Here is a 27,376-nt window from a genome sequence, read left to right as displayed (position 1 = left end):
ATGACAAGTAGTCCTCAAAGTCCAAGAGGGCTGCAATAAATCAGGAGGTGCTGGTGCACTAAGCAGACTCCAGTATCAATCTAAGGGCTTGGGTGTAGTCAGTCAGACATTTTTTGATTTGATTTATTATTGTCCTCACATATCCTGAGATACAGTGAAAAGGATTGTTTTGTATGCAGTACATGCAGATCATACCATACAAGTGCATACGGGTATTAGAACAGAGCAAGGAATACAATGTTACGGCTGCAGAGGAGGTGCACAAAGAGCAAGATTAACATCAAACTAAAAACTTGAGAGGTCAATTCAGAAGTTTAATAACAGTGGGGAGGAAGCTGTTGGTACGTGTTCAAGTTTTCATATTTTCTGCGCGACAGAAAAGATTAGAAGAGATTATAACCGGGGTGGGAGGGGTCATTGATGGCTGCCTTTCCAAGCCAATGAGAAGTATAGATGGAGTCGATAGATGGAGGTTGGCTTGCATGATGGACTAGGCTGTGTTCATAACGCTCTGTAGTTTCTTGTGGTCCTGGGCAGAGCAGTAGCTATGCCAAGCCATGATGCATTCGGATACAATGCTTGCTAAGGTGCATCTGTAAAAATTGGTAAGAGTCTTTAAGGAGACGCCAAATTTTCTTAGCCTCCTGAGGAAGTAGAGGTATTGTTATGCTTCCTTGACCATTGTGGGTGGACCTGGACAGATTGTTAGTGATCATCACTCCTCAGAACTTGACACTCTCCACCACCTCCACCTCAGCACCATTGATATAGGTAGGCGTGTGTCCTCTACTCCGAAGTTGATGACCAGCTCTTTTCATTCTGCTGAGGTTGAGGGAGAGTTTTTATCTTTACACCTCACCACCAATCACTCTATTTCTTTTCTGTATTCTGTCCCTTCATTGTTTGAGATCTGGCCTACAACAGTCGTATCATCAGCAAACTTGTAGTTAGAGTTAGGACAACATTTGGGTGAATCCTCTCCATGCAGGGGTTTATGATCCAACGTTTGGGTATCTCACCACATCTTGGCTATTTCTGCCCTTTTCTGGGCCATTTTCTTCTGAAATCAGTCAAATGGAAGGATTGAATGAGATGAAAGTTACTGGCACAGCTGTTGGTACTGATACAAGTCAAGGGATAGCTAGTGAGTGATCAGGTGGTGCAGATCATGCAGGTTTGTCATACAGAAGGATTGTATGAGTGAGAGCAAGTAAGGAAAGATTTTGTTTGCAATAGAGGGAGTGGTAGAATATGAACCTTGATGGAGTTAAGGACAGTAGTAGAGATAGTATGACTGTGTGCCTGCAGAGAAAAGATGGTAGCATGTACCTGGCAGACCAGAGAAAGACATTGACTTGTCTGTGGCATTGCTGGATATTCCTCCTGAGGGTATCTCACTGACCCATGTGTCAATCTTGAACCAGGCTGGCATGGTCCGGTTTCACAGCCTCCACTGTCAGTCTTGGGGATCAGGACAGCCCCACTCTGTGCCATCCCACCCGCCAGGACCTGCAAGTCCCTTTCCACAATGTGGTTCACCTATTTCCCCTTATTTGCTATCTCACAAACTGTGCAAGGCAGCTTATAATGCCAATGCTTGATCAGGTACAGAACATTTTTTTAAATGTGGCACTGTGCCAGGAATCCTGGGTAGTGTTGGCAGTGGTAAGTCCTTCTTCCCGTAGCAAGTGGGAGGATTAGGCTAGCATTGGACAAATGAGAGACCAGAGATACATGGTACTTGGTAAATGAGGCAAGTTTGGGACAATAGCATGAGAAAATTTACTCACCTTGTGGAGAGGAACCCTCCTATGAAACCGAGGAAAAAGAAGCTTAACTGACCTTTGGTAAGGTTCAGCCTTATTTATTTCATTTTGTCATTTGAAACCCTTTGTAGAAAGTTTGACCCATTTCATGTTAAAATCAGTTACGTCAGTTTGGCCTCTAGTGAACCATGGTTTGGTGTTATATATAAGGAATGCTAAATGCAAATACAAATGTCAATAGTACCCACTGTCTCTGGCCAAGATCTACAACCTGGAATGGTTCAGATGAAGTACTGGACTCAGGAGCACATAAAGTAACATTTTTTTTTGCAAGATACTTTAAAGGTACTGATTTTGGTGTCTGTATTAAAAATATTGATCTATAATCTGTTAATTTTAATAATTCTATAATAGATTTTGTTAGGTTGATTTACTACTGTTTTGTTTTTGTAGACATGTACCTATATTAGTTCTCACGTATGAAAATGGGGACGCATTAGACAATAGTTTAGGATGCACTGTCTTAAACATTCATTGCCTCCAAGCAGTGACAGTGTGTTTACAGTGTGTACCAACTACAAGATCAACAGCAAGCTCCTTCCAAACACAGGATCTCAATAACCTTGAAGCACAAAGGTAGGAGGCACCTGGGAATACCATTACTGTAGATTTCACTCCAAATCCTATACTGTCGTGCCTTGGAAATGAGTTTATCTTTTTCTTCATCATCTCTGGGTCAAAATTCTGGAACTCTCTCCACAACACCATTGGTATCCTCAGACCATACATTATGCAATCCTTTAAGACAGGAGCCAACAGCTTCACAAAGATAATTCGGGATAGACAATCCAGGAGTTGGCCATTTGGCACTTTCAGCGAGGTAAAAACAATGACTGCAGATGCTGGAAACCAGATGACTGGAAACCAGATTCTGGATCAGTGGTGCTGGAAGAGCACAGCAATTCAGGCAGCATCCGAGGACAGGCAAAATCGACGTTTCGGGCAAAAGCCCTTCATCAGGAATAAAGGCAGAGAGCCTGAAGCGTGGAGAGATAAGCTAGAGGAGGGTGGGGTGGGGATAGAGTAGCATAGAGTACAATAGGTCAGTGGGGGAGGAGATGAAGGTGATAGGTCAGGGAGGAGAGGGTGGAGTGGATAGGTGGAAAAGGAGCTGGGCAGGTCGGACAAGTCAAGGGGACAGTGTTGCTGGAGGTTAGAAACTAGGATGAGGTGGGGGAAGGGGAAATGAGGAAGCTGTTGAAGTCCACATTGATGCCCTGGGGTTGAAGTATTCCGAGGCGGAAGTTGAGGCGTTCTTCTTCCATGCGTCTGGTAGTGAGGGAGTGGCGGTGGAGGAGGCCCAGCACCTCCATATCCTCGGCAGAGTGGGAGGGGGAGTGAGCACAGCAATTCAGGCAGTATCCGAGGACAGGCAAAATCGACATTTCGGGGAGCACAGCAATTCAGGCAGCATCCGAGGACAGGCAAAATCAACGTTTTTTCTAACCAGCAACACTGTCCCCTTGACTTGTCCGACCTGCCCAGCTCCTTTTCCACCTATCCACTCCACCCTCTCCTCCCTGACCTATCACCTTCATCTCCTCCCCCACTGACCTATTGTACTCTATGCTACTCTATCCCCACCCCCACCCTCCTCTAGCTTATCTCTCCATGCTTCAGGCTCTCTGCCTTTATTCCTGATGAAGGGCTTTTGCCCGAAACGTCGATTTTGCCTGTCCTTGGATGCTGCCAGCCTCCTCTAGCTTATCTCTCCACGCTTCAGGCTCTCTGCTTTTATTCCTGATGAAGGGCTTTTGCCCGAAACGTCGATTTTGCCTGTCCTTGGATGCTGCCAGCCTCCTCTAGCTTATCTCTCCACGCTTCAGGCTCTCTGCCTTTATTCCTGATGAAGGGCTTTTGCCCAAAACGTCGATTTTGCCTGTCCTCGGATGCTGCCTGAATTGCTGTGCACTGATCCAGCATTTGGCACTTTCAGCCTACCTAGCCATTGAATATGAACATGATTGATCATCCAACTCAGTACCCTGTCCCCAAACTTTTGATCCTTTCAGATCCCTATATAAAACTCCTTGAAAACATCCAGTGTTTTTGGCTAAACCGATTCTGTGGCAGAGAATTCAATAGTCAGACAACTTAGTCTTAAATGCCTTACCATGTATCCTTAAACTGTCACCCCTGGTTCTGGACTCCATCTTTGGGGATATCCTTTCTGCACTCAAGTCCTATTAAAATCTTGTAGGTTTCTACAAGATCAACCCCCATTACTGATATCAAACCAATTGCCTACAATTCCCTATTATCTCTCTACCTTTTTTAAGTTGTGGGGCTATTTGTATCCTCCTTTGTGAACACAGAACATGATGTTAATTGGTCTTTCTTTCCATTTAAACTTTCCCTGTTTCTGACTTCGATTTATCAACACTAATTTTTTTCCTTCACATACATATCAAAGCTTTACAATCCGTTTGTATGCGGCCTACAATCTTACTCTTGTACTCCTTACTAAATCCCTTAGTCCACCTTTGCTGAATGCTAAACAACTGAGGCCTGTTGCTTTTTGCACCTTATACTATCCCTAATTGTTGATGTTAGCCATGATCAGACCACCTTATTTTTGTGCAGGTCAGGGATGAACAGTTGCTTTGGACTACTGCCTGATCAGGGATGTTTTCCATGAGGCACAGGTGATATGGAATGGTCCAACTACTTGGAGCATTCCACAGCAACCAGGCTGCACCCATCCTTTGCAAAACTGGGGATGAGTAGAACCTCAGTATGTAATGACACTTGGTGTTTGTGTACCAAGGGTCTATGCATAGATTAATGCAATCACACACAAAGCTGGCCTTCAGGATGAGGGCAGCGTTGGGTAACCTTCCCCCACCATGCAGAGCTTTGTATGTGGTGTCCCTGCAGAAACGGTCCATCTTTGACCTCCAGATTAAGTAGAAATGGTTGTGGTTACCATTCTGCCACTGATTTTGGGATTGCCACAGACCTGTACCACACACAGCAGCAGAGAATACCTCACACTGATGACCAGAGTTTTACTCGCAATGGACAGGGAGCAGTGCTTCAAACTGCCCAGTTTTTGCCTCACCCTGGTCATAAGCCCCTCCCAAGTTTTGGCACATGCCCCAGTCCCAGCAGTTTCACGTAATTTGTCGATCATGAGAATTGGAAAATTGAACTGTTTGGATACTGCTGGTTTGGTTAATGTGAGATTTACCATGTGATTTCTTTTAAAAAGTTAAGCAAGGAGAACAGTGAGTTACTCCATGCTTACTGAAAAAGCAAATCATTTTGGAAAAGGGAAACAATTCAGTGTTCATTTTAGAGTTCAGAACTAGGGGACATAAGTTTAAGGTGAGAAGTGAAAGATTTAAAAGGGACCTGAAGCCAATTTTTTTTCAAATAGCATGGTGTGTTTATGCAATGAACTGGCAGAGGAAGTGGTAGATGCAGATAGAGTTACAAAGTTTAAAAGACATTCAAACCGGTTCTTGAATAGGAAAGGATTAGAGGGTTATGGGCCAAACATCAGGAAAATGGGACTTATTTGGGAAGCCTAGTTGACATGGATGAGTTGGACCGAAGAATCTGTTTCCTTGCAATATGATGCCACGATTGGTCGGCCCAGTTGCCAAATAAAATCGCCCTGATCTTGCCTCAATTTATCTTGGTTCCTAAGGCCAATTTGAACTGGCTAAAGATGCTCATGAGTCAGTGCACTGACAGCAGTTCCAAGCAGAAAACAGCAACATATTCCACTTACAGGGAGGTTTGATGCGGACCTCCGCTGGCTCGAATAGTCACCCCTCCCAAGCTCACATCCTGCCTAATAGATTTGGCAAATGTTTCTATACAACACACAGACAAGGCAGAAGAGAGCCCTGCCTGACTCCAGATCTGATTGAGAAGTTTTCTGATTCCCCCATGCTCCTCTGCCATTCCGTTCATTGAGATTGCACTACTGATTTGGTGTCAGTCAGTCAAATCCAATTACAGATTCCCTCCCCAAGTGTATTTTGGAGAGTACGTCCCTCATGTTGGTGTACAATATCCTATCACAGGTCTTCTCTGGTCCAGGCTGGTGAGGCAGATGTCCAGACTTCTGTCTTTTATGTCTATCCCTGAGAAGTGCTCGACTCTCAGAGATCTTCCTGCCTAGTGCAGTACAGGTTTAGTCAGGGTGAAACACCGAAACCAGAGCAGATATGACTCAATTGGAGATTACCTTGGACAGGATTTTGTAATTACATTCAGCAGTGAGATCATTCACCAGTTTCTAATTTCCTCCCTCCTCCCCTTCGCTTGTAAATGATGGTTAAGATGTCCTTGCTCATAAATTCGAACATGCTATCAGCCAGAAGCATACTCCTGTACATTTCCAATAGGTCCTGGCCTATAAAAACCCACAGTGCTGAATACAACTCAAGTCAGTAGGCCATTGCTTCCAGGAGCTTTATTTTTCTCAAAGGACTCAATTCTGGTCACCCTTCTATAACAAGGGTATTGTTAAACTTGAGAGGGTGCAGAAAACATTTACTAGGATGTTGCCGGGACGAGAGGGTGAAGCTGAATATGCTGGGGCTTTATTCCCCGGAAAGTCAGAATCTGAGGTGGTCATTTTATAGTGGTTTATGAAATCATGAAGAGCATGGATTAGATGAATAGCCAGGTCTTTTTCCTGGGTGGTGGAGTCCAAAACTAGAGGGCACAGGTTTAAAGTGAGAAGGGAAAAATTTAAAAGGAACCTGAGGGGTAATTTTTTCATACAGAGAGTGGTGTACATATAGAATGAGCTGCTAGAGGAAGTCGTGGAGGCTGGTACAATTACAACATTTAAAAGGCATCTGGATTGGTATATGAATCCAAAGGTTTGGAGGCCAAATGCTGGCAAATGAGACTAGTCAGATTGGTCGGCCCGGACTGAAGGTTCTATTTTCGTGTTGTATTACTGTATAACATGAGGGTCTTGGTCAGCTCATCCAAAGATAATAGCTGGCCCAGAGTCCAACACCTCCATGATTCAGAAAAGATTTACAAGGATGTGGCCAAGGTTGGAGGATTTGAGCTACAGAGAGAGGCTGAATAGGCTGGGGCTGTTTTCCCTGAAGTGTCAGAGGCCAATGGGTGACGTTATAGAGGTGTATAAAATCATGAGGGGCATGGTTAGGGTAAATAGACAAAAGTATTTTCCCTGGATGGGGAGTCCAGAACTAGAGGGCATAGGTTTAGTGTGAGGGGAGAAACTTAAAAGGGACCTAAGAGGCAGCCTTTTCATGCAGAGGGTGGTGCGTGTATGGAATGAGCTGCCAGAGGAATTGGTGGAGGCTGGTACTATTTCAACATTTAAAAGGTGGATGAGTATATGAATAGGAAGGGTTTAGAGAGATATGAGCCAAGTGTTGGCAAATTCGGGACTAGATTAGAATATCTGGACGGTATGAACAAGTTGAATCGAAGAGCCTTTTTCCGTGCTGTACATCTTGATGACTCTCTGATTGGAAACAGGAAAGACTGGGAGGCCGCACTGTCCGTATCCTTTGCTTCATACAATCTGGCATTAAAGGATTTGCCAGTCCTCAAAGTGTCATATTGAGAAATGTTACTGAACCGGCCTTTTCCTTCAGGCTGCTGATCAGAGAGCTCTCTCTCTGTGCACTTTGAGAGAAGAAATGCAACCATGACTCATTTTGCTCGACGGAGTGGATCTTGGACTGGAAAATTATCATGAAGGCTTGCTGGCTCTTCACCTCATGGAGATCCCTTTTTCCATCAATTCCATCGTCTGCATCAGGAGTAGGTTCTGCATGCTGTTCTGGAATTGAGACAATTTTACCACACTTTGTATTGCCTTCTGAACACCTTTGAGGATGAAGAATCCCTTGATATTCCATTTGATTGTTTCCCACCAGCCCACTGACACTCTGAGAGGGGTTTCATAGTTGTCCAACTTGTATAATCTCTTTAGAGTTCCTCAGTTTGTTCTGGGGTCAACAGTTTCTCAATCAGCTTCCAATTCTGCTCCTCTGGTCATCCTGTAGGTGACAGGAGGCAGTTGTCAGAAAAGAACACCAGCTTGATGTTGGTGGATCTGACCAAGAACATTCAGCACACAAAGAGGAAATCTGTCCTGAATCAGATAGTCACATGGTAATAGAGATCTAGACATGGTGTCAGCCCTTTCAGATTGTCCACCCACAGTGAGGCGCAGTTGAATTTACTGACCGGAACAATCGGCATGGACATTGCCAGCAGCAGTGGAAGTTGCTGAAAGATGGCTAGAGGCTCACTGTTTACCTCCAGGACATACATGTTTACTTGTCTCGGGACCATTTCTGCACCTAACATCTGCTATGAGGAGGTGCCTGGCCACCATCTCCTTAACTTCAGATTGTGAAGTTGCCTTCTCGCAGTGAATTATCCAGATGGGAGCAACCGTAATCATTTTTTTATTTCAAAAGTGTACTTTATTCATAAAAATATCTTTATATACATAGTCACTAAAACAATTCAGTTCTGTACAGTAACATTTGAAGAAACAAACAAATATTGGAGTTTGATGCTATCCAGCAAACAAACACATGGCATTTCTTAATTTTACAAGACGATATTTACATACATTTGAGGCAGCGGGAGGGGGTCTGATAATGGAAACTGCCCCCAACCTGCTTTTTTTTATATTTCAAAAATGTACTTTATTCACAAAACATCTCTTTGTATATATACATTGTCACAAATGCAGTTCAAGTCTGTAGAGTTGCATAGCAAGTAAAAAAAATCAAAACATTGGACTTTGCCTCTATCCAAAAACCTCCCATATACATAAAATACTAATACTTACTTACATTTGAGACTCTGGGATGGTTCGATAACTAACAGCACCCCATTTGTCTTCAGCAGGAAGATTTGGCAGTGACTGCCCCAAGCTTTAGTACATCCTTCAGCACATAGTGTTGGACCTTGCAACATGCCAGTCTGCAACACTCAGTCAGGTCAGGCAGCATCCAAGGAGCAGGAAAAATCAACGTTTCCGGCAAAAGCCCTTCATCAGGACTTTTGCCCAAAACGTCGATTTTTCCTGCTCCTTAGATGCTGCCTGACCTGCTGTGCTTTTCCAGCACCGCTCTAAACTTGACTCTGATCTCCAGCATTGGCAGTACCCACTTGCGCCTAACACTCAGTCAGGGTCAACTCCTTTATCTGGAAGACCAGCAAGTTTCAAGCAGACCAAAGAATGTCTTTCACTGAATTGATGGTCCTCCAGACGCATTTAATGTGTGTCTCAGTGTGCATCCTGGGGGAACAAACCATAGAGCATAGAGCACAAAGCCCCTGACCTGCTTACTACAGCCATATACAGAAATTGTTTCCTGGACTACTTTGCTACAGTACTGATCATAGGACAATCTTCCCAGACTGCATCATTGTGATGCTGTCTTTGGAAAAATGATTTCCAACTGCTTGACAGCAAAGGTGGTGCAGTACACTTTCTAGGATAATAAATACTGATTCTACATCCATGACAAATATAAAAAATAGGTGTATTATACATATTTATATTGTAATTATTTGCATACACTGCTGATCCTTTTAATTTCAAAGCTATTTTCAAAATCTTACCACTGCATGCCAGGAATAATGCTAATAACTGAAGAATTGCGTCAACATGCATTTTATTCACACTATAATTTCCTGATTGATGAAAAGTGCAAAGCCAATATAAGTATTGTAAATCTTAATGGTTACTTTTGTAAAAATTAAATTCATCCCAACATCATCTCAAAATATTTTATGATTGTTTAATTCAATCTATCAAATCCACTTTTTTAAGTTTAACCAGTAAGATCTTAATGTGAAACTCAAATAAAACTATTATAACATTTTCTTTCTATTTTAAAGAGTTTTATCAGCTTATTCTTATCATATATGTCAAATTTGTTGCCTTAAACAAACTCTTGGTTTGATGTAGTTTTCCGAGTATCCAGAAACTGTGCTTCAAACATGCAAATGAATGGTTTCAACAGAATCTAAATCTCTCAGTGTGTTAACCATTCCTCTCAGATGCCAGAAACAGTTTCCTCTCAGGGATTTTACTTCCTTTCTGGAAATGATTTTAGTCTACAACCATTTTGGAACTTTCTACTTCAGAGTTTCCATCTGCTGTTTGGACAGCCATCTGACTGCTTCCAGAGCGTTTCTTCACATCGCAGGTAATTTCATCCAAGTTTAATTCTTGCCTTTTGTTTACTTGCTAATTACCCAGTTTAAGTCTGTAGGGGGACAGAAAGCTTGTGTCCATTATTATATTAACAAGGGCCTTAGTGCAGACTGACGTGGCACGAACGGCTGTGATAAAGTGGAGTTCTGTATGTGCAGTATTAGTAGTTGTTGCTAACTTTTAACTCCATGCTGCACGCAGGCTTTATGCTTCAAATGCAGGAAAAAAGCAAATGAATGACATATGGTTTTAAAACCATATGTAAAGGAACAGCTCTCCTGTTTTTGTGAGTTTAGGGGCCCAGTTTGACTTTTAACTGACTTCAGGATTTATGGAGGCCAGAAGGCATAACAGAAATTATAACTACCTTTTGTTGAAATCAGTCACAGACTCATGAGTAGCGCTGACTATTTGCAGATTCTGCCATGGGTTGTGGGCTACGAAAGCTGGAAGAGTCTGATGATAGTAGCCCTGGCAAAATATTTTCTACTCTGAAGAGACCACAAGTAGAAACAAAGACTGATATTTCATATGAATACCTTTTGCTGGATTTTACTTTGGATATTGGTGAGTCTGATGTGCTCTTTCTGTTCAAAATTGTCTTGTTGATTAATAGTACAGTTGAAAGGTCTGCTTGTACTTACTTTGATTAAAAAGCAGACAATTGTTTAAGCAGTTGTTTATACAAATCACAGCCAATAGTCTTCAAATTAGCCAATTATATAGTTGTTCACTATTAACACTCCAAAAGTGTGAGATAATCAATTGGGACTGAAGTTGTTTCGGTTAAACAAAGCAACTTCAGAACTGGTTCTAACAGCGACCATATATTGCAATTTCATAAGTGAGACTTCACACATGTCATAAATTTAAAGTTTGTGTATGTCAATATTTTCCTGTTCACAATGCTGCAGCCTCTCTCCTGTGTGTAAGGTTTAAAGTTAGCACCCTCAACTTAAGCTGGGTTGTTTGCTGTACCAAAGCAAATAAACATGCCCAGCTGGCAGTATTATGGAAACAGAGCATCCAGTGTTCATTTAGAAGTTCAAATTCTGAGAAGGAGCTGAAATAGTGAACTCATAATTCTCTGAAAACTTTCCTGTCAATCAACAATAAAACCACCTCAACCTATGTAATCAGACTCTTGTTATTTTGGTTTAAGCAATAACTGTATATTGTTTTATTAGCCAGTGCTTTATGATTTAGAATGAAAATTGGGTTTTTGGGTGTTTTTGTCAACTTTAATATATTCCCAATCTCCTCCCCTCCCCTACTGCTCCTTTCTAAACACGTTCCTCCTGTGCTGATCTATTGTTTCATAGAAACCAGATGGCACATTGACTATTTTTCACAGGTGACTGACACCATTCCTTTCAGCCATTAATATCAAACTAATTTTACAGACCATCCATATATAAAAGCACTTTGTAACATAGGACCACTGTAATAAATAGGAGCAAAACTCCTGGAATTTCCTGTGAAGAACACTATAAGTAATTGTTTCAATCCCACTCAATTCCTGGCCAGTGAAATTGCGGCCAGTTAATGAAGACAAAGCAGAAACTGTATTTAGAGCCTAAGGTGGCTTAGAGATGGATGTTTTACTCCTGAAAACTTAAGGGAGCAAAGTTTATGCAGCAGAGGAGTCATACTTCTGATCCCAACTTCCGGATCCAGTGCAGGCTAGATGCTTGTCACACCTTTCTAATGAAGACATGGTGTGGGTTATTCCCCTTCACTGTTAAAGTGACAGTGAGGGAGAGTCATGTTGTAGAGTGGTGGTGCCAAAAGCCCTGAGCATGGGCTGAAGAGCAGGTAAAGCTGGAAGCCCTGAGAGTGGACTGAAGAAATGTGGAGCCAGAAACCATGAGGAACAGCACAGCAGCAGAGAAGGAACAAAAATCCAAAGCCATCAGTTGGGACATTCTGGACAACACACAGTAGACAAAATCTCTTTCTAGGCTAGGTGTCAAACTAACTATCCTTGTACATTTGAGAAAACCAGCAGTGGAAGTGCTACGAGTGTGCCAGCTTTAAACTTTGTTCCTTCACTACATTTCAAATTCAAATGTACTCCAAAGCCATGTTGTGAAGAGTGGGAAAAAGAGAAAGGTTTGAGATCACTAACCATCTGCTGAGAGCTTGACATTTTTGTTCCCAAGGCTCAACAGCCAAGTCTGCACCATGATTGATTTGAGATTAGGAGTTGAGTTCTCGATTGTTTCTCTTGTGTGTCTAGAATGTTACATCACTGTTGTGCATTGTGAAAAGTTTAGTTCTGCAACTAACACTTGAATATACTTACAGGTTAGATGCCAGTGGAATAAAGGAGTGCCATCAGGTGTTTTCAGGTGTTCTGCGTGTTGTAATCTTCTGATGCATTTTGATGTTAGGAGTGAAATTCCACAGAACAGGTACCAAGAAATTTTCTTGAAGATTGGCCAATCAGGTTCAGGTCACTGCTGACGTTGTTCAACTTCATAAGTAATGCTTACTGTTTGACAGATGAGTGAAAGAAGTGTTTGATGGAGCTGGAGCAGGTTTTGGAGGAGCTGAACCTGGCTATCCTCATGAGGGAGGCCAAGGCATTGCCAATCTCTTCAGGAGGACAGGCAACAGAGAAGGAAATCTGGACAGATTTGGAGGGAATACAGAAATATCGAATGACCCTTTGGCCAAAGACTGGATCAAGGATGTGCAGAGAAGGTAGCTGGTAATGTTCTTGACGGAGCATATATTCAGAAAAGTGTACAGAGATGTCTGGGGAAGAGATGTTGATGTCTAAAGGAGATCCTGACAGCAGTAGTCCGTCATAGCTGCAGCAGAAATTCTATGGGAATAAATAGTCTAAAGATGAGGATGTGGTCTGCCTATCCTTTGAGTTTGTTGACTTGTTCAACTGAATCATTCTCATAGATCTCTCTCTTTCAAACAGTTAGAAACACACAGCTGGAAAGTCACCAATCTGAATCAGAGAGGCATGAAAACATCCAGATAGATTTGAATTCAGTTAATACGAACCAGCCCAGACTGTGCTTCTTCAATGTGAATGACCAGATTACCAGGATCATGGGGGAAGAACGCTATCTGGGAAGTATCTGTCAATGTTGATGGGGGAATTTGCACACCATGCCAAAGAGACAGGCAGAGCAAATTGCAGTACAGCAAGATCCAATCTTATCTACAAAGCAGGCCTCAAGGCTGATCACATCTAAGGCATACTTCCAAGTGGTGCTGATATTGCAAAAGTATTGACCATTTTAATTAAGGCTGCGCTCAGTAACCTGAGAACCCAGAGCCAGCAGGAATCAATACTCCACCAAGTGTAACTGCAATGCCTTCCCACACAAAATAAGAGTCAGGCACAATAAAAGTCATAGAAATGCTGATGCACTCAGCTAGATGAAAGGGAACATGAAAGGGATCACCTGGTAGTTTCCCAGGCATCAGAGGCTTTGTCTGCTACTTGCAAAATTGCAGAACATGTGAGAAGAAACTCCTAATTGACTGCATTTGTAGCTTAATTGCATTTTCAACAGAAGTTCTACAACTTTCCTACTGCTGTTAGAATAACGAGGTAATAAGATCTTGCACCTTCCCACACCATTTTACCAATCTTCCCATTTCCAGTTCATTCCCAAGTGCCCCATAAATCTGTAAGTAAAGTCGATAATCAGTTTCACATTCCACGGTCTTACATTTTCTGTACACCCCCCACCCCCGCCAAGGGATCATTAATTAATCACTGGGTCACAAATGGCAATGGGTGGGAAGGTCAAATGTGGATCTTCCTATGCAGCATTTAATTATAGTGAAAGCAGATTCTACTCCACCTAATTAATCTGCCGTCTCATCTCTTGGAACACAACATTCCTCTCTGTATATCTCATTCTAGACCCTTCATGCATAAACCAAATCATCCGCCGACATTTCCGCCACCTCCAAAAAGACCCCACCACCCAGGGATATATTTCCCTCCCCACCACTTTCCGCCTTCCGCAAAGACCGTTCCCTCCGTGACTACCTGGTCAGGTCCACGCCCCCCCTACAACCCACCCTCCAATCCTGGCACGTTCCCCTGCCACCGCAGGAACTGCAAAACCTGCGCCCACACCTCCTCCCTCACCTCCATCCAAGGCCCTAAAGGAGCCTTCCACATCCATCAAAGTTTTACCTGCACATCCACTAATATCATTTATTGTATCCGTTGCTCCCGATGCGGTCTCCTCTACATTGGGGAAACTGGACGTCCCCTAGCAGAGCGCTTTAGGGAACATCTCCGGTACACCCGCACCAATCAACCACACCGCCCTGTGGCCCAACATTTCAACTCTCCCTCCCACTCTGCCGAGGACATGGAGGTCCTGGGCCTCCCTCACCACCAGATGCCTGGAGGAAGAACGCCTCATCTTCCGCCTCGGAACACTTCAACTCCAGGGCATCAATGTGGACTTCAATAGTTTCCTCATTTTCCCTTCCCCCACCACACCCTAGTTCCAAACTTCCAGCTCAGCACTGTCCCCATGACTTGTCCTACCCGCCTATCTTCTTTTCCACCTATCCACTCCACCCTCCCCCTCCAACCTATCACCTTCATCCCCTCCCCCACTCACCTATTGTACTCTCTGCTACTTTCTCCCCACCCCCACCCTTCTCTAGCTTATCTCTCCACGCTTCAGGCTCTCTGCCTTTATTCCTGATGGAGGGCTTTTGCCCGAAATGTCGATTTTACTGCTCATCGGATGCTGCCTGAACTGCTGTGCTCTTCCAGCACCACTAATCCAGAATCTGGTTTCCAGCATCTGCAGTCATTGTTTTTACCTACCTTTAATCACTGACAAGTTGGTGTCAAACTTCTCTATTTCTCTATCTCTATTTCTTCACAAATTTGGAGACCTTTATCAAATAATCTTTTAATCTTCTCTGTGTTATCAAAAGCAACTCCATATTTTATCTCAGTTTGTATTTTTATCTTTTCACAAATGGCTGCATTTGCGGAGAATCCTTGAAAGTATTGTAATGAGGTTAATGAATCATAAGAGAACATAGACAGATTTACAAAGTTAAAAATAACACAACACCAGGTTATAGTCCAACAGGTTTATTTGGAAGCACTAGTTTTCAACAGATTGCAGAATCTCCACAACCACCTAATGAAGAAGCAGCGCTCCGAAAGCTAGTGCTTCCAAATAAACCTGTTGGACTGTATCCTGGTGTTGTGTGATTTTTAACTTTGTCCACCCCAGTTCAACTCCGGCACTTCCAAATCAGAGACAGGTTTGTGGAATAGGCCGACAAACTGCAGATTAAATTTGATTCTGAGAAGTGTGAAATGATTTTGTTTGGTAGGAAAAAGTGAGAGGCAAATTGGTTATAATTTTAAACAGGTTGGAGCATAGTGATCGAGAGATATATATGCACAAATTATTGCAGGTGGGATGCCAGATTGAGAAAACAGTCAATATATAATACATATGAAGTCCTTGGCTTTCCAAATACAAGCAGAGTGTACAAAGGCAAGAAAGCAATTATAAAACCTGTGTAAAATGTAAAACACTGGTTCAGTAGAATACTGTTTCAAGTTTTTCACCCCACACATTGGAAAGGATGTAGAGATATTGGAAACAATTCATGAGATAGTTCCAAGAATGACAAATTTCAGGTGCATGGTGAAGCTGAATCTGTTCTTTTTGCATAAGAAAAGATTGACAGGAGATTTAATAGCATTATTGAAAATTATGAGAAGTCTGGAAGAAGATAGAGCAAAAACTGTTGGAAGGATCCAGAGGGACGCCAATTTAAGGTGATTGACAAAAGAAGCATCAGCAAAATAAGGGTAAACATCCTGATGCAATTAAGCTCTAGAAGGCACTGCTTGAGAGTGTATTGGAGGGAAACTCCAACAAGGCTTTCAGGATATAATTAGATAATTACCTGAAGAGAAAGAAGTGTAACACTATGTAGAAAAGGAAGTGGAATGGAATGAGCTGAGTTGCTTTTGCAAAAAGCTGGCATGAATATGACAGACTGAATGGCCTCTTTCTGTCCTCAACCATTTTATTGTTTAATGTTTATTGGGTATTTTATCCTGCAGCAAACAGTCTAATAATTCATGCATCTTTTTGACACAAGGCTGGCCAAATTTGAATGTGAATAAGGAACCAATATTTATTTCCTACTGACTCTGCCAAACTAGAAACTTCTAAATACAACTTACTCTTTAAGAACAATTTATTCTTTAAGTGCAATTTAAGAACATTCTTTCCTGAACTATGGTGTATCACTGAGACAAATTCAATTTAAAACTACTTCTCTTGAGTATTCATGATTTGGCGGTGTCAGTGTTGGACTGGAGTGTACAAAGTGATTACCTGATGAAGGAGCAGTACTCCGAAAGCTAGTGCTTCCATATAAACCTGTTGGACTATAACCTGATATTGTGTGATTTTCACTTGAGTATGTTGACATTGGTTGACACTTGCCATTTATTTCTCTTAACTGCCTTTTCTAATCTTCTCTAGTTCCTTTCCCATTATTTGTGGTTTTGGTACATTGATTAAGACTTAGGAAAATTTCAATTTTAAAGAGCTATTTGGAAGGAAGAAAAAGAAGAACCAGTATAACTAAATTGTTTAATTTTAACAGGTAGCCCTGTTGGTCCACATACACAAATATTAATAGTGTATGGATAAGTTGATTGATGTATTAAAATGCATGCAAGGTATTGAGTTTATAAGACAAGGACATTATGCTTAAACCTTATAAATCATCATTTAGGCCTCACCTGATATCTTATTGTATTTAGAATAGCTTGATTCCAGAAGGATGTCAAGGCTTTGGAGAGGATTGTACAATTTGATGGAGGCCTCTTAGAAGCAACAAGCCAAATCAAATGCAAAGTATGTTTAGAATAAAACAAATAATAAATTGTTCAAGTGTTTACTCAACCCCTACTTATTTATAGACTCCAGTAATTCCTTCACATCAAATGCTTGATTAACTGATTTGTAAGTCCATGGTTTCCATTGCTAAACTTTATAAAATAGCAAAGTGACATGCATACTTCTCCAGTCTACGGGATAGTTCCAGAATCCTTTGGAGGATTATTATTGGGGCACTTGTAATCTTCATGCCTACTTCTGTTAAAATCCTAAAATGGAAACTTTCTGGTATTTCGGATTTCGATTACTTACAGTGTGGAAACAGGCCCTTTGGCCCAACAAGTCCACACTGACCCGCCGAAGCGCAACCCACCCAGACACATTCCCCTACATTTACCCTTTCACCTAACACTTCGGGCAATTTAGCATGGCCAATTCACCTAACCTGCACATTTTTGGCCTGTGGGAGGAAACCGGAGCACCTGGAGGAAACCCACACAGACATGGGGAGACTGTGCAAACTCCACACAGACAGTTGCCTGAGGCAGGAAATGAACCCAGGTCTCTGGCACTGTGAGGCAGCAGTGCTAACCACTGTGCCACCGTGCCGCCCACTTGTTGCTCTTTAATACCATTAATTTCTCCATTACAGTTTTTTGCATTTTTTCATGGGATGTGAATATCATTGCCAAGGCCAAAGCTTGTTGCCCATACCTAACTGCTTGCTAGACCATGTCAGACGACAATTAAGAGTCAACCATATTGCTGTGAGCCTGAAGTCCCATGTAGGTTAGGTCACCTAAGGACATTAGTGAACAAGATGGCTTTTCACAACAATATGATAGCTTTAGGATTACTATTAATTAGACTCACTTGTACTTCCACTTTATTTTATTGAATGTAAATTCGAACAGTTGTTCTGATGGGATTAGAACCTATGTCTTCAGAGCATTAGCCTATGTCTCTGGATTTCCAATCTAAGACATTACCTCTAAGCTATAAAGTTATACAAAGCAAATTGGCTATGATGGATTAGAAGGTAATGTCGAAAGTGTTTGATGATAGATTGGAATGGCCAACCTTTGAACAACTTAAACATAGTATACAACAAAAATATAATCCTTAAACGAGAAAATACCCAGGAAGGAAAGTGTTCCAACTGCGGCTGACCAACAAAATCAAGGATTGTCTTAGATTAGAAGAAAACTGACATGAATTGAGAATTAACTTTGAAGAATACATGACGTTTTTAAAATCACAGGAAGCTAGATGGTATATTGTTCTGTCAGTTGCTCATGGTATTAGCACAATAGACAGTGATGATCTAAGTTCCAGAAACCAAAATAGAGTCATAGAAATGTACAGCATGGAAACAGACCCTTCGGTTCAATTCGTCCATGCTGACCAGATATCCCAACCCAATCTAGTCCCACCTGCCAGCAGTCGGCCCAGATTGCTCCAAACCCTTCCTATTCATTTAACCATCCAGATGCCTTTTAAATGTTGCAATTGTACCAGCCTCCACCACTTCCTCTGGCAGCTCATTCTATACACATACCACCCTCTGTGTGAAAACGTTGCCCCTTAGGTCCTTTTATATCTTTTCCCTCTCACCCTAAACTTATGCCCTCTAGTTCTTGACTCCCCGATTCCAGGTAAAAGACTTCGTCTATTTATCCTATCTTTGCCCCTCAATTTTGTAAACCTCTATAAGGTCACCCCTCAGCCTCCAACACTCCAGGGAAAACAGCCCCTGCCTGTTCAGCCTCTCCCTGTAGCTCAAATCCTCCAACCCTGGCAACATCCTTGTAAGTCTTTTCTGAACCCTTTCAGGTTTCACAACATCTTTCCAATAGGAAGGAGACCAGAATTGCACGAGTATTCCAACAGTTGCCTAACCAATGTCCTGTATAGTTGCAACATGACATCTCAACTCCTGCACTCAATATTCTGACCAATAAAGGAAAGCATACCAAACGCCTTCTTCACTATCCTATCTACTTGCAACTCCACTTTCAAGGAGCTGTGAACCTGCACTCCAAGGTCTCTTTGTTCAGCAACACTCCCTCGGACCTTACCATTAGGTGTACGAGATTTGCTTTCCCAAAATGCAGCATCTCACATTTATCTGAATTAAATTCCATCTGCCATATCTCGCCCATTGGCCCATCTGATCAAGATCCTGTTGTAATCGGAGGTAACTTTCTTCGCTGTCCACTACATCTCAAATTTTGGTGTCATCTGCAAACTTACTAACTATACCTCCTACATTCACATTCAAATCATTTGTATAAATGACGAAAAGTAGTGGACCCAGCACCGATCCTTGTGGCACTCCACTGGTCACAGGCCTCCAGTCTGAAAAGCAAATGGCTAGTTCTGCCTGTTTTCCATGACTTTTAACTTGCTAACCGGTCTTCCATGGGGAACGTTGTCGAACACCTTACTGAAGTCCTTATAGATCGCATCTGCTGCTCTGCCCTCATCAATCTCTTTTTTGCTTTTTCAAAAAACTCAATCAAGTTTGTGAGACATGATTTCCCATGCACAAAGCCATGTTGACAATCCCTAATCCGTCCTTGCCTTTCCAAATGTATGTACATTCTGTCCCTCAGGACTCCCTCCAACAACTTGCTCACCACCAACGTCAGGCTCACCGGTCTATAGTTCCCTGGCTTGTTCTTACCACCTTTCTTAAACAGTGGCACCACGTTAGCCAACCTCTAGTCTTACGGCACCTCACGGGTGACTATCAATGATAAAAACATCTCAGTAAGAGACCCAGCAATTACTCCCCAAGCTTCCCACAGAGTTCTAGGATACACCTGATCAGGTCCTGGGGGTTTATCCACCTTTATCCATTTCAAGACATCCAGCACTTCCTCCTCTGTAATATGGACATTTTCAAGATGTCACCATCTATTTCCCAACATTCTATATCTTTCATGTCCTTTTCCACAGTAAATACTGAGACAAAATACTCATTTAGTATCTCCCCCATCTCCTGCGGTTCCACACACAGGCTGCCTTGCTGATCTTTGAGAGGTCCTATTCTCTCCCTAGTTACCTTTTGTCCTGAATGTATTTGTAAAAACCCTTTAGATTCTCCTTAACTCTATTTGCCAAAGCTATCTCATGTCCCCGTTTTGCCCCTCTGACTTCCCTTTTAAGTATACTCCTACTTCCTTTATATTCTTCTAAGGATTCACTCGATCTATCTTGTCTATACCTGACATATGCTTCCTTTTTCTTAATCAAACCCTCAATTTCTTTAGTTATCCAACCTACCAGCCTTTCCTTTCACCCGAACAGGAATACACTTTCTCTGGACTCTCGTTAACACATTTCTGAAGGCTTCCCATTTTTTAGCTATCCCTTTATCTTTGAACATCTTCCCCCAATCACTTTTGGAAGTTCTTGCCTAATGCCATCAAAATTGGCTTTCCTCCAAGTTAGAACTTCAACTTTTAGATCTGGTCTATCCTTTTCCATCACTATTTTAAAACTAATAGAATTATGGTCACTGGCTCTCCCACTGACACCTCAGTCACCTGCCCTACCTTAATTCCAACGAGTAAGGTAAGTTTTGCACCTTCTCTAGTGGGTACATCCACATACTGAATCAGAAACCTTTCTTGTACCCACTTAACAAATTCCTCTCCATCTAAACATTTAACACTATGGCAGTCCCAGTCTACGTTTGAAAAGCTAAAATCCCCTACCATTACCATCCTATTATTCTTACAGATAATGACATCTTCTTATAAATTTGTTTCTCAATTTCCCTTTATTAGGGGGTCTATAATACAATTCCAATAAGTTGATCATCCCTTTATTATTTCTCAGTTCCACCCAAATAACTTGCTGGATGTATTTCTGGGAATATCCTCCCTCAGTACAGCTGTAATGCTATCCCTTATCAAAAACGTCACTCCCCCTCCCCTCTTTCCTCCCTTTTAGTCCTTCTTGTAGCATTTGTATCCTGGAACATTAAGCTGCCAGTCCTGTCCATCCTTGAGCTATGTTTCTGTAATTGCTATGATATCCCTGAATTAATCTGCCTTCCCTGTTAGGCCTCTTGCATTGAAATAAATGCTGTTTAATTATCAGTCCTACCTTGTTCCCTGCTTTGTCCCTGCCTGCCCTGACTGTTTGACTCACCTTTGTTCTCAACTGTACCAGTCTCAGATTGATCTCTGTCCTCCCTATGTCCCTGAGTCTCACGTTACCACCCCCCCCCCCCCCCCCCCCCCCCAACCTTACTAGTTTAAATCTTCCCGAACAGCTCTAGAAATTCTCCCTGCCAGTATACTGGTCCCTTTCCAATTTAGATGCAATCCATCTTTCTTGTACAGGTCACTTCTACCCCAAAAGTGATTCCAATGATCCAAAAATGTGAATCCTTCTCCCATACACCAGCTCCTTAGCCATGCATTCATCTGTTCTATCCTCCTATTCCTGCCCTCACTAGCTCGTAGCACCGGGAGTAATCCAGATATCACTACTCTTGAGGATCTCCTTTTTAAATTCCTGCCTAACTCTCTGTAATCTCCTTTCAGAATCTCTACCTTTTCCTTTCCTATGTCATTGCTTCCAATGTGTACAATGACTTCCTCCTTGAGAACATTCTGCACCCTCTCTAAGACATCCTTGACCCTAGCACCAGGGAAGCAACACATGATTCTGATTTTTCGCTGCTGGCCACAGAAGCATCTGTGTGTACTTCAGACCTGAGAGTCCTCTAACACAATTGATCTCTTGGAACCCTACGTACCCCTCATTGCATTAGAGCCTGACTCAATACCAGAAACTTGGCTGTTCGTGCTAAGTTCCCCTGATAGTCCATCACCCACTACATTTTCCAAACAGCATACTTGTTTGAAATGGGGATAACCATAGAAGACTCCTGCACTACCTGCATACCTCTCTTACCTTTCCTGGAGTTAACCCATCTATGTGACTGTATCTGCGACTTTTCTCCCTTCTTATAACTGCCATCCATCACATCTCCTTGCTCTTGTAAATTCCTCATTGCCTCTAACTGTCTTTCCAACAGATCCATTCGATCTGATAGGATTCACAACCAGCAGCATTTATTGCCGATATAATCCTCAGTAACCCGTAAACTCTACCTAAACTCCCACATCTGACAAGAAGAGCTTATCACTCTAGTAAAGTTCACTTTTGCTTCTTTCAATCTACAGACACAGAAAATAGCACTGTCTTATTCCTCTACAAAACACTGCTCCAGATTAAATTAATACTTATGGCATACATTTTAAGTTTAATCAAGAGACTATCTCAATAAAACATATAATCAAGAAAGAACCCACTCTGCTCACTACTGCAGACTTACCATAAGGCCACGCTTAAAATATCCACTTATCTGTTTCTGTGCTGTTATCTAGCCCAAACAGGTTCCTCCAAGATCAGTTGTGAATTGTACTGTTTGCTAATTTTCCCAGACGCACTCTGATGTCTGCGATACATGAATTTAAATAGCAAAGGCAGTAGCTGTGCAGGTTCACTGCTGTATCCGTTAGCAGCATGGGTTTCTTTCACTCTCTGTCTCTCCTGCACTGACCTCACCATGTGCTTCCTTGTCTGTTCCTCTCCCTTTTAGAAGTGCTGTTGTTTTGACTTTTTCTTTCTCCAGAGTTCCAAAACAATGCAACAGCATACAAAACAGTAATTGCTGCTCCTGGAATTTGAGGAAATCACCTCCAACACCTAAAATGCCTCAAAAAAGGAGCAGCTGTTACAGCCAGAAATTTTTCCCGTCCTCCATCTTGGATTTGTAGAAGAATTTCAGTAGAGATGACAAATTATAAAGGCAAGAAGTCACGTGTGAGAGTTATGTGCAGGCCCCTGAATAGTAACCACACCATAGAATGTAGTATAAAAAAAGAAATAATGGAAGCTTATCAGAAAAGTTTGGAATAATCTTTGGGCATTTTAATCTGCATTGAGACTGAAAAAAAATCAGATGAGCACAGGTAGCCTGGATGAGGAGTTCATAGAATGTATTCAGAATAGTGTCCTAGAACAGCACATTGCGACCATGACAAAGAGCAAATTATACCAGACTTCGCATTGTGCAATATGGTAGGGTTAATTATTGATCTCAAGTGTGATATGATCTCATTATACAAGGTATAGTTTTTTGAGCTTGAAACGATCATAATATGATTGAATCTTACATTTAATTTGACAAAGGATTGAATCCAAGAATAAGATTTTCAACTTAAATAATGGCAATTATGGGACACAGAAGCAGGGAGTGCTGGTAAATGAGGTTTACACACCATAGATATATTCCAACAAGAAAGCAAAATTCTGAGGTGAGAACCTACATAATTATGCAAAGGTGGGTGACAGGTTAGAAGAAAAGAATACAGAATACAGCAAAGCTTGACTAAAAGTATGATGAGAGGACAATTGGAGTACAAGAGAAAACTGCATAGAAGTATGAAAACATAATCAGAACTTCTGTTATTCAAAATTAAAATGTGTTAACAAATGGAGGATTATTCCAATAGAAAGTGAGTTTGGAGAATTATTAATGAAAAATGAGATGGCAGATGCATTGAACAAGTACTTTACATTGGTTTTCACTATAGAGAATACAAGTAATGTCTCAGAAATCGTTGAAAATCAGAAAATGGAAGGGAGGAAGAAACTCACGTTGGAAGTGACCGAATAAGTTTTGGGATGATAGAACTTCATGCTAGGATCATAAAAGAAGTGGCTAGCAAAATAGTTGAAGCATTGGTTTCAATTTTCCAAAACTCTGTTGATTTAGGGAAGACTCCATTAACATGGAAAATAGCAATGTAACTCCTTTATTCAAAAAGGGATGGAGACAAAAAGCAGGAAACTATAGCCAGTTTCCTTAACATCTGTCATTGTGAACATGTTAGAAGCAATTATGAGAGAAGATTTTTATCGGAGAAACTCCAGGTCATCAGGCAGAAACAACATGGTTTTGTGATAGGGAAATCATGTTTAACCAATTTATTGAAATTCTTTGAGGAATTAATATGTGCAGTGGATAAATGGGAGCTGGTAGATGTGCACATATTTCCATAGGTATTTGATAAACTGTTACAAAAATTATTATGGCAAAAAATACAGGTTGACATATTGGCATGGAAAGAAGATTGTCTAACTGACAGGAAACAGAGATTTAGTATAATTGGGTCATTTTCAGGTTGGTAAGATATAATGGAAAGGGTGCCACAGGGGTCAGTGCTGTAGCTTCATCTTTTTATAATTTATATAAATGACTTTGATGAAAGCGCTGAAGGTATTATTACTAAATTTACTGATGACACAATGATGGATAGGAAATCAAGTTGTAATGAGGACATACAGAAGCTACAAAGGGATATAAATAGGTTAAGTGAATTGGCAAAGATCTGACGAGTGGAGTAAGACATGGAAAATATGAAGTTGTCAATGAAAAAGAAGCATATCATCTAAATAATAAGAGACCACAGAGATCTGAGATACAGAGAGATCTGGATGTCCTAGTGCATGAATCACACAATGTTAGTTTACAGATATAGCAAGTAATTAGGAAAATGTCATGAAACCAGCTGATGATAATACTGGACAAAGCAGAGCCCAGTTTGAAACCTGGCTTGGTAGACCATAAATTTTACTTATGCAATTAGTTAAGCAGTGTTCAGGTACTGAACAGATTCCCAAGAATCGGCCAATGTCCTTTTAGTAAGTGAACATCAAAGTTCATTACCCACAACAAGAAATTAAAGCTAGAAATATTGGATAATAAAGCATTACCTTATCGTAAACCATAAATAGAAATACAGTCATAGAGATGTACAGCACAGAAATAGACAGAAATTCAACCATGCCAACCAGATATCCTAACCTAATCTAGTCCCACTTTGCCAACACTTAGCTCATATCCCTCTAACGCCTTTCTATTCATTTACCCATCCAGATGCCTTTTAAATGTTGTAATTGTATCAGCCTCCATCATTTCCTCTGGCAATTCATCCCACACAAGCACCACTCTTTGTGTGAAAAAGTTACCCCTTAGGTCCCGTTTAAACTTCTCCCCTCTCACCCTAAACCTATGCTCTCTAGTTCTGGACTCCCTCACCCCAGGGAAGTGATCTTGTCTATTTATCCTATCCATGCTCCTCATGATTTAATAAATCTCGATAAGATCACCCCTCAAGTCTCTCTAACTCCAGGGAAAATAGCCCCAATCTATTCAGCCTCTCCCTATAGCTCAAATCCTCCAACCCTGGCAAGATTCTTGTAAATCTTTTCTGAACCCTTTCAAATTACACAACATCCTTCCAATAGGAGATCAGAATTGCATGCAATATTCCAGAAGTGGCCTAACCAATATCCTGTTCAGCCATGACATGCCTCCCAACTCCTGTACTCAATACTCTGACCAATACAGGAAAGCATACCAAACGCATCCTTCGCTATCCTATCTACTTGCAATTCCACTTTCAAGAAACTATGAACCTGTTCTCCAAGGTGTCTTGGAGGCAACACTCCCCAGAACCTTCCCATTGAGTGTATATGTCCTGCCTTGATTTGCCTTTCCAAAATGCAGCATCTCGCATTTATCTAAATTAAACTCCACCTGCCACTCCTCAGCCCATTGGCCCATCTGATCAAGATCCCGTTATAATCTGAGGTAACCCTCTTCACTGTCCACGACACCTCCAATTTTGGTGTCATCTGCAAACCTACTAACTATACCTCCTATGTTCACATCAAAATAATTTATATAAATGACGAGATCCATGCTGTACATCTCTATGACTCGTAAGTAGTGGACCCAGCACCAATCCTTGTAGCACTCTACTTGTGACACACCTCCAGTCTGAAAAGCAACCCTTCAACACCACCCTCTGTCTTCTATCTGCCTGTTCTACATCCAAATGGCTAGTTCTCACTGTATTCCATGTGATCTAACCTTGCTGACCAGTTTCCCATGAGGAACCTTGTTGAATGCCTTACTGAAGTCCATATAGATCATGTCCACCAGTCTGCCTTCATCAATTCTCTTCATTACTTCTTCAAAAAACTCAAGTTTGTGAGACAAGGTTTCCCACGCACAAAGCCATGCTGACTATCTCTCATCATTTGGATTCAGAACTGGCTCAAAGCTAGAAGACAGAGGGTCGTGGTGGAGGGTTGTTTTTCAGACTGGAGGCCTGTGACCAGTGGAGTGCCACAAGGATCCACTACTTTTCATCATTTATATAAATGATTCGGATGTGAGCATAAGAGGCACAGTTAGTAAGTTTGCAGAAGATATCAAAATTGGAAGTCTAGTGGATAGCAAAGAAGGTTACCTCAAGTATAACAGGATCTTGATCAGATGGGCCAATGGACTGAGGAGTGGCAGATGGAGTTTCATTTAGATAAATGCGAGATGCTGCATCTTGGGAAAGCAAATCTTAGCAAGACTTATACACTTAATGGTAAGGTCCTAGAGAGTGTTGCTGAACAAAGAGACCTTGGAGTGCAGGTTCATAGCTCCTTCAAAGTGGAGTCGTAGGTATATAGGATAGTGAAGAAGGCGTTTGATATGCTTTCCGTTGTTGGTCAGAGTATTGAGTACAGGAGTTGGGAGGTCATGTTGTGGCTGTACAGGCCACTTTTGGAATATTGCATGCAATTCTGGTCTTCCTATCAGAAGGATGTTGTGAAACTTGAAAAGGTTCAGAAAGGATTTACTCGGATGTTGCCAGGGTTGAAGGATTTGAGCTATGGGGAGAGGTTGAATAGACTTGGGCTGTTTTCCCTAGAGTGTTGGAGGCTGAGGGATGACCTTATAGAGGTTTATAAAATCATGAGGGGCATGGATGGGGTAAATAGACAAAGTCTTTTCACTGGGCTGGGGTAGACCAGAACTAGAGAGGTTTAGGGTGAGGGGAAAGATATAAAGAGACCTTAATGGCAACTTCTTCATGCAGAGGGTGGTGTGTATGTGGAATGGGCTGCCAGAGGAAATGGTGGAGGCTGGTACAATTGCAACATTTAAAAGGCATCTGAATGGGTATATGAATAGGAAGGGTTTGGAGGGATATGGGCAGATGGGACTAGATTGGGTTGGGATATCTGATCAGCATAGACGAGTTGGACCGAAGGGTCTGTTTCCGTGCTGTACATCTCTATGTTGAGTATTTCCTTTGAATTTCTGCATATTGACCAGATATTATTCTCTCCATCCATCTTTGAATCACACAGAAACAGATTGATAACAGCACATCTGTTGATATGGATCTTCTGAACTGAACCTGCTTCTGCCCTCTCCATTTGTTTGTTTCTGGGTTATAAATTTTAACTTGGTAGACAATTCATTCATTATCTCACCATGTAGCTTGTCTGCTTCTTGAGCTTACACCTCATGGTTTGTTGGAAACACTGTTTCTTCCAACTGCTAAAAAAGCTGTCTGATTCTTAAAAGAAAGTCACCTTCACAC

The 27,376-nt window shown here is 41.7% G+C and overlaps 1 protein-coding gene across 2 annotated transcripts in view; it reads left to right on the top strand.

Moving 5' to 3' along the window:
- The first annotated feature begins 9,627 nt into the window (after positions 1-9,627).
- Positions 9,628-27,376, top strand: part of rftn2 (raftlin family member 2) — a 72,428-nt gene continuing 54,679 nt past the window's right edge. The window contains exons 1-3 of one of the 2 annotated variants that reach the window (XM_087988691.1): positions 9,628-10,006; positions 10,432-10,581; positions 16,820-16,913. In XM_087988691.1, coding sequence (XP_087844817.1) covers positions 16,907-16,913 — 7 coding nt within the window. In that variant the 5' untranslated portion in view covers positions 9,628-10,006; positions 10,432-10,581; positions 16,820-16,906. The remainder of the gene's footprint in view (positions 10,007-10,431; positions 10,582-16,819; positions 16,914-27,376) is intronic. The other variant, XM_043692926.2, reaches the window with a different exon arrangement.

The sequence above is a fragment of the Chiloscyllium plagiosum genome, unplaced genomic scaffold, assembly GCF_037043375.1.
Source record: "Chiloscyllium plagiosum isolate Xiang-an unplaced genomic scaffold, Cpla_swu_hap1 HiC_scaffold_7, whole genome shotgun sequence".
Classification (NCBI taxonomy): domain Eukaryota; kingdom Metazoa; phylum Chordata; class Chondrichthyes; order Orectolobiformes; family Hemiscylliidae; genus Chiloscyllium; species Chiloscyllium plagiosum.
Note: the sequence above shows the minus strand (reverse complement) of the source record. Positions and strands in the feature narration are given on the sequence as shown.